Source organism: Bos taurus, chromosome 17 (genome assembly GCF_002263795.3).
Source record: "Bos taurus isolate L1 Dominette 01449 registration number 42190680 breed Hereford chromosome 17, ARS-UCD2.0, whole genome shotgun sequence".
Taxonomy (NCBI): domain Eukaryota; kingdom Metazoa; phylum Chordata; class Mammalia; order Artiodactyla; family Bovidae; genus Bos; species Bos taurus.
Genome location: NC_037344.1, coordinates 8956655 through 8970645, shown reverse-complemented (window position 1 = coordinate 8970645; position 13991 = coordinate 8956655). Strand labels below are relative to the sequence as shown.

The 13991-nt window shown below is 38.4% G+C and overlaps 1 protein-coding gene across 1 annotated transcript; it reads right to left on the bottom strand.

The window, feature by feature from the left end:
- Positions 1-824: 824 nt before the first annotated feature.
- Positions 825-1891, bottom strand: LOC132342557 (tigger transposable element-derived protein 1-like). Its single transcript, XM_059876215.1, has one exon. It carries the CDS (start codon positions 1608-1610, stop codon positions 1065-1067), a length of 546 nt encoding a protein of 181 aa, XP_059732198.1. The 5' UTR covers positions 1611-1891; the 3' UTR covers positions 825-1064.
- Positions 1892-13991: the final 12100 nt, after the last annotated feature.

Genomic DNA, 13991 nt, shown 5'->3' with positions numbered 1-13991 from the left:
GGTTTTCCAGTATATATAAAAGTTATGTTTAGTATACTATATTAGGTGTGTAAATAAGATCATATTAATATATAAAAATGCACAAACCTTAATTAAAAATATATTACCAGAATATAAAAATATATAACCATCCTCAGAGCCTTCAGCGATTGCTAATCTTTTTGCTGGTGGAGGGTCTTATCTGGGTGTTGATGGCTGCTGACTAATCAAGGTGGTGGTACTGAATGAAGGTTGGGGTGGGTTGTGGCAGTTTCTTAAAACAAGACAACAATGAAATTTATCACATCAATTGACTCTTCTTTTTACAAACAATTTCTCTGTAGTATGCAATGCTGTTTGATAGCATTTTGCTCTCAGTAGAATTTCTTTCAAAATTGGAGTTAATCCTTTCAAACCCTCTCATTGTTTTCTCAACTAAGTTTATGTAATATTATAAATCCTTTGTTGTCATTTCAACAATCTGTATAGCATCTTCACCAGGAATAGTTTCTATCATAAGAAACCACTTTCTTTGTTCATTTATAAGAAGCAACTCCTGCTCATTCAAGTTTTACCATGAAAAGGCAGCAAGCCAGTCAAATCATCAGGCTCCATTTCTAATTTTAATCCTTTTGCCATTTCCACCAGGTCTTCAGTTACTTCCTCTACTGAAGGCTTAAACCCCTCAAAGTCATCCATGAGGGCTGAAATCAACTTTTTCCATACTCCTTTTAATGGTGATGTTTTGACCTTTTACCATGAATATCGAATGTTTTTAATAACATGTAGAATAGTAAATCCTTTCAGGGGTTTTCAATTGACTTTGCCCAGATCCATCAGAGAAATCACTATCTATGGCAGCTATAGTTTTACAAAACATATTTCTTAACTAATAAGACTTTAACATTGAAATTGCTCCTTAATCCAGGGGCTGCAAAATAAGCGTTACATTAACAGGCATGAAAACTACATTAATTTCATTGTCTATCTCCATCAGAGCTCTTGAGTGACTAGATGCGTTGTCAATGAGCAGTCATGTTTTGAAAGGAATCTTTTATTCAGAGCAGTATGTCTCAACAATGGGCTTAAAATATTAAGTAAACTGTGTTGTAAATAGGTGTATTGTCATCCTGGCTTTGTTGTTCTACTCTAAAGAGCTTGTCCTTTGATGCTGTGAAGTCAGGCTCAACTTCTTCTCTCTTGACATCAAGATATCCTTGATGGCATCTTCTTCTCATAAAAGCTATTTTGTTTACAGTGAGAATCTGTTCTTTGGTATATCCACCCTTATTAATTATCGTAACTAGATCTTCTAGATAACTTGCTGCAATTTCTATGTCAACACTTGCTGCTTCACCTTGCATTTCTATGTTATAGACTTGGTATGTTTCCTTGAACCTCATGAACCAACCCCTGTAAGCTTCAAACTTTTCTTCTGCAGCTTCCTCGCCTCTCTCAGCCTTCATGGAATTAAAGAGTGAGGGTCTTGCTCTGTATGATCTTTGGCTTATGGGAATGTTGTGGCTGGTTTGTCCTATCCAGACCACTAAAGCTTTCTCCGTATCAGAAAGAAAGCTGTTTTGCTTTCTTATCATTAATGTGTTCACTGAAGTAGTGATATAGAGGTTCATAGAGAAGGTTCAACATGTTTATCATAGGAGTCCTTATATGAAAAATATGTCAAGGAAACAAAATATACTTATATTGTCATCGGAGTTTTCAAAGCAAAACTTTATAGATAGAGTAACGTTTTGCTGTTGTTGCTATCTCATCGTTCAGTCATGTCCAACTTGTTTGTGATCCCATGATCTGTAGCTCACCAGGCTCCTCTGTCTATGGGATTCTCCAGGCAAGATTACTGGAGTGGATTCCCATTTCCTCCTCCAGGGGATCTTCCTGATCCAGGGATCAAACCCCCATCTCTAAAGAAAGAAAATGTTAGCCACATTTCTTATGTAGAGAAACTGTCAACATAAAGACTGCAAACAAATAGTTATGAACCTGTAGTAATTCATAAAATATTTTTCCTATGAGCTTTATCTGAATAATTTGTTAAAGAATGAGCTTCAGCTATCCAAAAGATTAGAAAGACATTGACTGTAATGCTTATGCTTTCTGCCAATATAGACATGGGAAAATGATCAAAAATGAGAAGAGACTAGGGAGAATTTATGAAAAAAAGAATAAACTTGCGATTGCTTTATGGGTATTAACTGGGAGTAAAAATGTATTACTCCATGTAGGATATTGTGCAGAAAGGTAAGGGAGAAGGAAAGGTCACTAGCTAATTTCAATATAGCCCACAGTGGGGAATCAATAAACAATAGCCAAAATAAAATTAAGGGTAGTATAAAAAGATAGTAATACATATTATAAGGTTCAAGTTTAGTGTGTTTATGTATGCATATATATATACCTATTTATTTATGTATGTAATGGAACTAAGGCAAAACATATTGATGTATCAATCATGTCAATAAATTAAAATATGCTAAATAACTATTAAATTAAAATACAGACTAATAACAATAACCCTGTGTACGAGACAGCAAAAGAGACACTGATGTATAGGTCAGTCTTATGGACTCTGTGGGAGAGGGAGAGGGAGAAGGTGGGGAGATTTGGGAGAATGGCATTGAAATACGTATAATATCATATATGGAACGAGTCACCAGTCCAGGTTCGATGCACAATACTGGATGCTTGGGGCTGGTGCACTGGGATGACCCAGAGGGAGGGTATGGGGAGGGAGGAGGGAGGAGGGTTCAGGATGGGGAACACAGGTATACCTGTGGCAGATTCATTTCGATATTTGGCAAAACTAATACAATATTGTAAAGTTTAAAAATAAAATAAAATTAAAAAAAAAAAAACAAATTACAAATTGAACACTATGTTTAACACTAGATATCTAAGGACAATGCATTAAAAAATACAAGATGAAACTTTATAGTACTATTGGCTACAATGTATCCAATAGCATATACCAACTTTCATAAAGCAGAAACTATGCCAATAGGGAAATCTTTGAGACCCTTCTCTAAACCTAAGTCAAGCCAACTGGACAAGATATTGGTAAGGCTATAGAAAAGCAGTGTATTCAATAAAGTAGATCTTAGCAATTCATACCAAAATCAATCCCAATAATGGAAGAAACGCTTTCTATGAAGTACACATGGGACATTTATGAAAGTTGACTGTAGATGTACAGAAAAAGAACTCAATAAATTCCAAATACTAGGAATAATATAAACAATATTTTAGACCATAGTAAACAAAAACTAAAAATTAACAACAAAATAATAAAACCCCAAATTGCTTCTATTTAGATTTTGAAAATCCTATAAAGCAACTAATGGGAAGTGAAAAATTAAATTACAAAATTTCATTAAAATTATGATTTAAAGTGTGACATATATGAATCTTCGGGAAACAAAGACATTATTAGAGAAAATTTATAGAATTAGCTATTACCTAAATAGCAATGTGAACATCCCACCTCAAAATCTTAGAAAAAAGGAAAGCAAACTCACAAACAAAAAGCAAAACAAAGTGGAAAAGAATTAATGAAGACAAAAACAAAGTTGCTGAATTAAAGAGACTTCTCTGGTGGCTTAGACAGTAAAGAATCTGCCCACAATGGTGGGGACCTAGGTTTGATCCCTGGGTCGAGAAGATCCCCTGGAGACGAGAATGACTGTCCACTCCAGTATTCTTGCCTGGAGAATTCCAGGGACAGAGGAGTCCAGCAGACTACAATCCATGGAGTCATGAAAGAAGTAGAATTATTAAATAACCTCAGCAAAATGGGCAAGTCATTGTATAATGTAAGAGCAAAAGGGAGAAATTACAAAATGATAGCCATAACAAAAGACATTTAAAATGACATATGAGAAACTACTTGTATTACTTTATGAAATAAGCTTTAAAACTTTGAGCAAAGTTCTGTAAACTGTAGGCTGTGAGCCTATTGACAAAATATTGATCAGTAGTCTAAAAAAGAAATAGAAAATTTTTTTTCAAGCCACACTGAGGATTGTAGCCTGGAAGACAGTCTCTTGGAGAGCTCTGAGAACTGTTACAAATAAATAAGGGGGAAGGTCAGTATATATATGATTTTAACAAAAGAGGTACATACAGTCAAACATACATCTGCACAGGAGGTTGCTGCTTGATGCAGGCAACAGACATCTTATTTAATGACTTTTAGTGCTTTTCTAAACATGGGAAGGTGCAAGAATTTCATTAAAAACATTTTCTCCTGAAAATAACTATCTGAGAACCAGTTTTGCCAGTTTTTCCAGCGCACAGGGTGCCTCATCCTGATCTTCACTTTGAATTCCTTTCTGGGTGTATTGTGGTCAGCTCCCACAGTGGCCAATGACTTGATTCTTGTAGAACTGGATGATGGGCAACATTCTTTGTTTTAGGATCCCCTCCCTTTCAGTCTCAATTTTCACCAAGGTTTTGGATACATTTCATGACTGATTTGGCCCACGGGGCTAGGAATGCTCATTCCCAGGGAGAATTTTGGTGATAGACCACTCAGTGTGCAGTTACTGGACTAGACCCTGTTAACAGCAACCAAAATCCTCTGGGCCACCTGTCTTCAGTTCAGTGCAGTTCAGTTGCTCAATGGTGTCTAGCTCTTTGCAACCCCATGGACAGCAGCATGCCAGGCCTCCCTATCCATCACCAACTCCCAGAATTTACTCAAACTCATGTCCATTGAGTCGTTGATGTCATACAACCATCTCATCCTCTGTCATCCCCTTCTCCTCCGGCCTTCAATCTTTCCCAGCATCAGGGTCTTTTCCAATGAGTCAGTTCTTTGCATGAGGTGGCCAAAGTATTAGAGTTTCAGCTTCAGCATCAGTCCTTCCAATGAATATTCAGGACTGATTTCCTTTAGGATGGACCAGTTGGCTCTCCTTGCAGTCCAAGGGACTCTCAAGAGTCTTCTCCAACACCAAGTTCAAAAGCATCAATTCTTCGATGCTCAGCTTTCTTTATCTCTCACATCCATACATGACTAGCAGAAAAATCATAGCTTTGACTAGATGGACCTTTGTTGGCAAAGGTCACCTGTCTTACTAGTCTGTTACTTTCCAGAAAAAGTTTCTGTCTTGTTGCTTCTTCCCATATCTAGAGTTGTGCTATTACACTTATTGATGTTATAGAACTATATATTTGGTCAATTGTTTCAAGTTACCTTATCATTTATTTCATCTGAGATTCAATCAATACATTTATTGATGCAAAAAACAATAATCTTGAAAACAGGCAAAAAAAAAAAGTAATATAGTTAGTAACGTTAATAAGGCCATAAGAGACTATTAAGCCAAGAACTTCTATTCAGTTCAGTTCAGTTCAGTTGCTCAGTTGTGTCCAACTCTTTGCAACCCTATAAATTGCAGAACGCCAGGCCTCCCTGTCCATCACCAACTCCCAGAGTTCACTCAAACCCACGTCCATCGAGTCAGTGATGCCATCCAGCCATCTCATCCTCTGTCATCCCCTGCTTCTCCTGCCCCCGATCCCTCCCAGCATCAGAGTCTTTTCCAATGAGTCAACTCTTCACATGAGGTGGCCAAAGTACTGGAGTTTCAGCTTTAGCATCATTCCTTCCAAAGAACACCCAGGACTGATCTCCTTTAGAATGGAGTGGTTGGATCTCCTTGAACTTCTATCAGGTTGCATCTATTACATACAACCAGTATCTCCCCCAGGTTGTCCAACCATCTGTTTGTACCAGTTACTGTCTTCAAAGGAAATGCTGTCTTCAAAGGAAATGCTGTCTTCAAAGGAAATCCTATAGGAAATCAGTCCTGAATATTCATTGGAAGAACTGATGCTGAAGCTGAGATTCCAATACTTTGTCCACCTGATGTGAAGAACTAACTCACTGGAAAAGACCCTGATGCTGGGAAAGATTGAAGGAGGGAAGAGAAATGGATGACAGAGGATGAGATGGTTGGATGGCATCACTGACTTGATGGACATGAGTTTGAGTAAGCTCCAGGAGTTGGTTATGGACAGAGAAGCTTGGTGTGCTGCAGTCCATGGGGTCACAAAGAGTCGGACATGACTGAGTGACTGAACTGAACTAAACTGAAAGGAAATGATATGTTGGCACTAAACATAAAGCTCACTAAAAATATCTGCATGTACAAGATGAGTGGTAGGTCATTGTGGCTATTTACAGGATTGAGAAAGGAATGTTATCTTGTGAGGTGTAACGTGGCTGGTGCCGGAAGAAGAAATATTGATCTTTGTGGTAAAACAGATACTTCTGCCATTGGGGAGGTCTTGTTGACGCATAATGCAGATACATAGTGCACGCTATAGGGGAGGGAGGAGGTCAAAGGTGAGAGAATGGGTTTTATGTGTACATTTTTCTTGTCCTGCCTTAAAATGTGAATTTTTATTTCATCAAACCAAAGTTGGCCAGTTGCTTGTTTTTCCAAGTAAAGTCTTATTGACACACATCTATTTTTTTATACATTATATATGGTTGCTTTTGCTAAAATGGTAAAGATGAGTAGTTGTAAGAAAAACTTTATTGTCTGTAAAAACAAAATATTTACTATCATAACATTTACAGAAAAAAATGGGGGACCCCTTGACCTTGAGAAACAGTAGTTTTCTTTTGGAAAAAATAAACTTCTAAATGACCTTTTTTTTTTTTTAACAAAATGTCACTGATTTAGAAAGTAGTTAAAACATTATTACACATCCTTCCTGTCCCACTGAGACACCAGGAGACCAATGCGGTATCAACCAGGATGATCCACAACTAGTTCTCAGCCCATGAAAACTTTTTATCTGCTTTTCTGACCTGAGACTCCTCTTCACTACCAAGAGACCTGGTGCTGCTAGGCAGCCTCATAAGTTGATCCCATCACAAGCAGACTGGAAGCCTATTTAATCTCTGTGAACTAGAGACTCTCTTCCCCTACCTAGTGGCACCAGTGTCTAGCCCAGCCCTCAAGAGCTCCTCCTGTCTCCTCAAGCAGCACCCTCAGAGACTAGTGTCATCCTCATAGTATTAAATAAATCAAGCAGATCAAAATAGCACTTCAAAGCTTCTGGAGATGATATTGTTGGAACCACAGACTATAAATGTAGGTCAGGATCTGCTTGCTGAACCTAAACACCATGGCAATCTCTTATAATAAAAGATCTAAATAGGTCCCAGAGACTTCTAACCTAATAGCCAAAATGTCCAGCATTCTAGTGAAAATCTCCCATCAGACCAAGAATCAGGAATTCACAAGATGAATGTGATTACCAATTGTTGCCAACATAGTGAATTGGATACTAGGATTATCTGGTAAGGACTTGAAAGCAGCCATTATAAAAACATGTAAAGCAATTGTAAAAATCCTTGAAACAAACTGAAAAATTAGGAATTCTTATAAAGGAAACAGAAATTATAAAACAGAACAAAGTTAAAAGTGGAACTGAAAAATACAACAGAAAAGTAGATTTGAACATTTGGAAAGATATTACATTTCCCTGAATTGAAAGCCTCAACATCCATAAAGATATCAGTTTTACCTAATATATAAATTTAATGAACTTCTACTGAGGAAATGTGAATGTTGACTGGATGTTTAATTTTACTGTGAAATAATTATCACTTTTTTAAAGTATGGTCATCAATTGGTGGTTATAATTTATGAGAATGAGTTTTTATCTCTTAGAGATAAGTAGTGAAATATAGAATAACCAATAGAATGTTTGAGATATGCTTCAAGATAATGAAAGAGTGTGGTGAGTGTGAGTCGGGATGAAACACGACCGTGCTTAGTTGTTCTGTCTTTTCCACCCTCTGGACTGTAGCCCACCAGGCTCCTCTGTCCAAGGGATTCTCCAGACAAGACTGGAATGGTGTTCCATTTCTTCCTCCAGAGGATCTTTCTAACCCTATGTCTCCTACATTGCAAGTGGATTCTTTACCTGTTGATCCATCATGGAAGCCTCAGCAATATATTAATTTATTGATAACTGTTGAAACTGAATGACAGGTACGTTGAGCCTGTTACGCTGTTTTCTCTATTCTATGTGTTTGAGATTCCCCCGCCCCCCACCAAGAAAAAAAAAAAAACACAAAGTTTTAATGTCCTCAAGATCTAGTGATTTGCTGATATCTTGTTTTGGTGAAAATAAATAAAAGTGAAATAGAAGAGGCTGGAATCTGAATGAAATGGGATGGAAGAATATGACCAAATAAGAAGAGTAATTATAGAAGCCTGAAGAGGAATTATCCCAGATAACTCCAGCTGAAGTATCTAGAATCCACCATTGTCTAAGACTATAACTTTAAGAATAATGACCCTCCCAGTCTTCCCTATTTAAAAAAAAAAAAGGTTTCTGAAAGAAAACAGACACAAACAAAATAATACCAAAATCCCCTGAAATATTCTGAACTCTTTCAAAATTACCCTTAATATTTTCTTCTTATACTTAAAAAAATTCTTTTATCTAACTAATTGGTCTTTTTCTTTGGACACATAAAAGTAAAGAGATAAACATTTTAGAGTACTTTACTGGTTTTCTCTTTTGTTTGATTACTTCTGTTGGACAATAGTATCATTTTTGGATTTTTTTTTTTAGTATAAATTAGTTGAATACTTGTGGGTTAGAACCTTTTTTCTGAAGACAGATTGTGTAGACTTGAATCCAGCCTCCATCGTTTATGAGCTGGGAGACGCTGGGCAGATTGCTGAATCATTCTTGGTCTCAATTTCCTAATGTATAGAATGGAGAAAGGCTAGTACCTAAGACTGTGGTTGGGATCAATGATATCATACACTTGTTATGGAGCTGAGAGAATGTAAGAAACTATTCCTATATCTATGGCCTTTGGTTAAGCTCAACACAGAAAAGATGTGAGTGATTTATTTCCTTAACTAATCTGGGGCTTAGGACTGAGCATGTGAAGCTTTGGTGTTGATTCTATAATCCTCCAGCGTTCATCAGCATTGGTTTCCAACAGCTACTGTAACAAATTACTCAGCTTGGTAGCTTAATACAGAAATCTTTTCTCTCAGTTCTGGAGGCCATAATCTCAAACCAAAGTACAGGCAGAGCCATCTTCCTTGCAGAGATTTTGGGAAAGAATCCTTCCTTGCCTCTTCAAGCCTCTGTTGGCCCAGGTATCTCCTGGCTTTAACTGAGCTGTATTGCTCCATTCTCCACAGAATGAAGCAGGGCAAAGGCTAATAGAGTTTTGCCAAGAGAACGCACTGGTCATAGCAAACACCCTCTTTCAACAACAAGAGAAGGCTCTACACATGGATATCACCAGATGGTCAATACCAAAATGAGACTGATTATATTCTTTGCAGCCAAAGATGGAGAAGCTCTATACATTCAGCAAAAACAAGACTGGGAGCTGACTGTGGCTCAGATCATGAACTCCTTATTGCCAAATTCAGACTTAAATTGAAGAAAGTGGGAAAAACCACTAGACCATTCAGGTATGACCTAAATCAAATCCTTTTTATGATTATACAGTGGAAGTGAGAAATAGATTTAAGGGACTAGATTTGATAGACAGAGTGCCTGATGAACTATGGATGGAAGTTCATGACATTGTACAGGAGACAGGGATGAAGACCATCCCCAAGGAAAGGAAATGCAAAAAAGCAAAATGCTTGTCTGAGGAGGCCTTACAAATAGCTGTGAAAAGAAGAGAAGTGAAAATCAAAGGAGAAAAGGAAAGATATACCCATTTGAATGCAGAGTTACAAATAGCAAGGAGAGATAAGAAAGCCTTCCTCAGTGATCAGTGCAAGAAATAGAGGAAAACAACAGAATGGGAAAGACCTCCATCTCGATCTCCAAGAAAATTAGAGATACCAAAGGAACATTAGATGCAAAGATGGGCTCAATAAAGGACAGAAATGGTATGGACCTAACAGAAGCAGAAGATATTAAGAAGAGGTGGCAAGAATACACAGAAGAACTGTACAAAAAAGAGCTTCACGACCCAGATAATCACGATGGTATGATCACTCACTTAGAGCCAGACATTTTGGAATTTGAAGTCAAGTGGGCCTTAGGAAGCGTCACTACTAACAAAGCTAGTGGAGGGGATGGAATTCCAGTTGAGCGATTTCAAATCCTAAAAGACGATGCTGTGAAAGTGCTGCACTCAATATGCCAGCAAATTTGGAAAACTCAGCAGTGGTTCCAGGACTGGAAAAGGTCACTTTTCATTCCAATCCCAAAGAAAGACAATGCCAAAGAATGCTCAAAGTACCGCACAATTGCACTCATCTCACACGCTAGTAAAGTAATACTCAAAATTCTCCAAGCCAAGCTTCAGCAATACGTGAACCGTGAACTTCCAGATTTACAAGCTGGTTTTAGAAAAGGCAGAAGAACCAGAGATCAAATTGCCAACATCTGGTGGATAATTAAAAAAGCAAGAGAGTTCTACAAAAACATCTATTTCTGCTTTATTGACTATGCTGAAGCCTTTGACTGTGTGGATCACAATAAACTGTGGATAATTCTGAAAGAGATGGGAATACCAGACTACCTGACCTGCCTCTTGAGAAACCTCTATGCAGGTCAGTAAGCAACAGTTAGAACTGGACATGGAACAACAGACTGGTTCCAAATAGGAAAAGGAGTACGTCAAGGCTGTATATTGTCACCCTGCTTATTTAACTTATATGCAGAGTACATCATGAGAAATGCTGGGCTGGAAGAAGCACAAGCTGGAATCAAGTTTGCCGGGAGAAATATCAATAACCTCAGATATGCAGATGACACCACCCTTATGGCAGAAAGTGAAAAAGAACTAAAGAGCTTCTTGATGAAAGTGAAAGAGGAGAGTGAAAAAGTTGGCTTAAAGCTCAACATTCAGAAAACAAGATCATGGCATCTGGTCCCATCACTTCATGGAAAATAGATGGGGAAACAGTGGAAACAGTGGCTGTCTTTCATTTTTTTCACTCCCAAATCACTGCAGATGGTGATTGCATCCATGAAATTAAAAGACACTTACTCCTTGGAAGGAAAGTTATAACCAACCTAGACAGCATATTCAAAAGCAGAGACATTATTTTGTCAACAAAGGTCCATCTAGTCAAGGCTATGGTTTTTCCAGGGGTCATGTATGGATATGAGATTTGAACTATAAAGAAGGCTGAGCAGCAAAGAATTGATGCTTTTGAGCTGTGGTGTTGGAGAAGACTCTTGAGAGTCCCTTGGACTGCAAGGAGATCCAACCAGTCCATCCTAAAGGAGATCAGTCCTGAGTGTTCATTGGAAGGACTGATGCTAAAGCTGAAACTCCAAAACTTTGGCCACCTGATGCGAAGAGGTGACTCATTTGAAGAGACCCTGATGCTGGGAGGGATTGGGGGCAGGAGGAGAAGGGGATGACAGAGGATGAGATGGCTGGATGGCATCACCGACTCGATGGACATGAGTTTGAGTGAACTCCGGGAGTTGGTGATGGACAGGGAGTCCTGGTGTGCTGCGATTCATGGGGTCGCAAAAAGTCGGACACGACTGAGCAACTGAACTGAACTGAACTACTCCACTCTCTTATCCACAGCTGCCTTCACTTGACCTATTTCTCTGTCTCTTTGCATCCTTTTCTGTCTCTTATGACAACAGTCTCATTGAATTTAGTGCTCACCCTAATTCAGTACGATCTCATCCGAATTCTTACCGTAAATGGATTTCCAAATAAAGCCATATTCTAGCGGTCCACGTAGATATAAAATTTGGGGTGGGAGACATTATCCAACCTCCGACAACATCTAACTTTGCACAGGAAATATTTTGGTTTGGCTTCCTTGGCTTGTGGTCCTAACACTCCAATCTCTGCCTCCGTTTTTATAACACCTCCTCTTCTGTCTTTGTCTTCTCCGCTGTGTGTTTTTGTCCCCCAGATGCCCTTTCCTCTTTCTTATAAGGATAAATGTGATTGTATCTAGGTCTCAAGAATATAATTCTAGACAGGCATCTTCCCTCAAGAACGTTAACTTAATCACCTGTTTTTTACCTCTTAATTACTGCCATGTGAGGTAATATTCTCAAGTTCTGGGGATTGAGATATGTATATGTCATATACATATGCCCCCATACATATATGGGGCACGCCATTCAGCTCACTATGCAATCTGAAGAAGACACTCCTGTCAGAAGCAGCTAATGAGGAGCATGTGTAAACACAGATGAAGATTCAGATTCAGAGGCATCAACTTTGGAAACAGATTGAAGATGCTGCCGAATTGCTCAGGAAACTGCCAGTGTTTGTTACCCACCACACCAGGCTGGGACAACCCTGGGTTCAGAAAATGTTGCTGTTTTAAATTTTCATTGCCAGGGTCAAGGTTCACTGAAAGAATGCTACAACCAAGAACGGGCTTCCTTACCTTTGTTTGGCTACCAGACTTCAAGGTGCCCCAGCCTGCCCGACCACATTCCTGACTTACTCTGGATGACTGGAGCACTAGTTAGATGAATGGCCATGGCATTTTTATATTATTTTATTTTAATTCCAAAAGTAACCCACAGATTTCGTGTTAAAACTTGAAACAATTTGGACATATATAAGTAAAAGGTGAAAAATCTTAATTCCCTCTTTTCTAATTACTTTTCTTACCCCCATTACCACTACATTAATCTCGTTATCATCAGTTTAAAGTTTGTCTTTTCGCACCTTTTCATGTGGATTGGATCCCTGGGTTGGGAAGATCCCCTGGTGTAGGAAATGGCAACTTGCTCCAGCATTCTTGCCTGGGAAATCCCATGGACAGAGGAGCCTGGTGGGATACAATCTGTGGGGTCTCAAAGAGTCAAACACAACCGAGAAACTGAGCACAGCACACATGTATAGGTAAATGCAGATAACCAAAATAAACTCATACTATGCATATTATTCTGGAGAAGGTAAATGGCAACCCACTCCAGTATTCTTACCTAGAGAATCCCAGGGACAGAGGACCCTGGTGGGCTGCCGTCTATGGGGTCGCACAGAGTCGGACACGACTGAAGCAACTTAGCATGCGTGCATGCATTGGAGAAGGAAATGGCAACCCACTCCAGTATTCTTGCCTGGAGAATCCCAGGGACAGAGGAGCCTGGTGGGCTTCTGTCTACGGGGTCGCACAGAGTCGGACACGACTGATGAGACTTGGCAGCAACAGGCAGCATGCATATTATTCTGTAACTTTTTTTCAGCTATAATGTCTTTAACCTTTATAAATAGTAGTGTCTGATTTTCCAGAAAATGATATTGTTTTGAAAACTAAATTACCACTTCTAATATTATCCACCTACTGTAAAAATCCAGATAAGAAATGATAGTGGAGACTGTTAGCTATAATAGAGCTATGAAAAATGGCCAAATAATGGAGATCTGGATGCTTACTGTGATCCAAATACTCAATGTACAATATTTTTTAACTTGAAAACTAAATTGCTACTTCTAATATCAACTGTCTATTGTTAACAAGCCAGGTGAGAGATGATAGTGGATCATGTTAGCAATAGAGTTATGAGAATTGGCCAAATAATGGTGATCCAGATGCTTACTGAAACCCAAACACTCAGTCCCTAATATTCTTTGAAACACTTTTGTAAATTGGCAGTTGAATTGAGTTGATTTATTGGTTTCTATGTATTACTTAGGAAACCAAGTACATTTTCTTTGCTTTGACAGGAAACCTTCACCTACTTTTCTTCCAGTTTAAAATGATCTATTATAACCACTAAGATAAACTCTACAGCCTTCCCACTTTCATTAAATAGCTCCAGCTCTGTTATCACACACATATGATTTAAGAATGAAATGTTCATCAATAGCAATTTCATGTTGTTTCTTTGTCATGAAAATATTGATTCACTATTACTGTCTTTCAGCATCATTTCCACTGTTATTTTGTTAACAGCATATGCCCTTAGTAAGGTCTGAGATCTCCGTGGCACTGTGCTGGGAGGTACAAAGAGATGTGAAGTATTCACCCTTTTCTTAAGGAAGT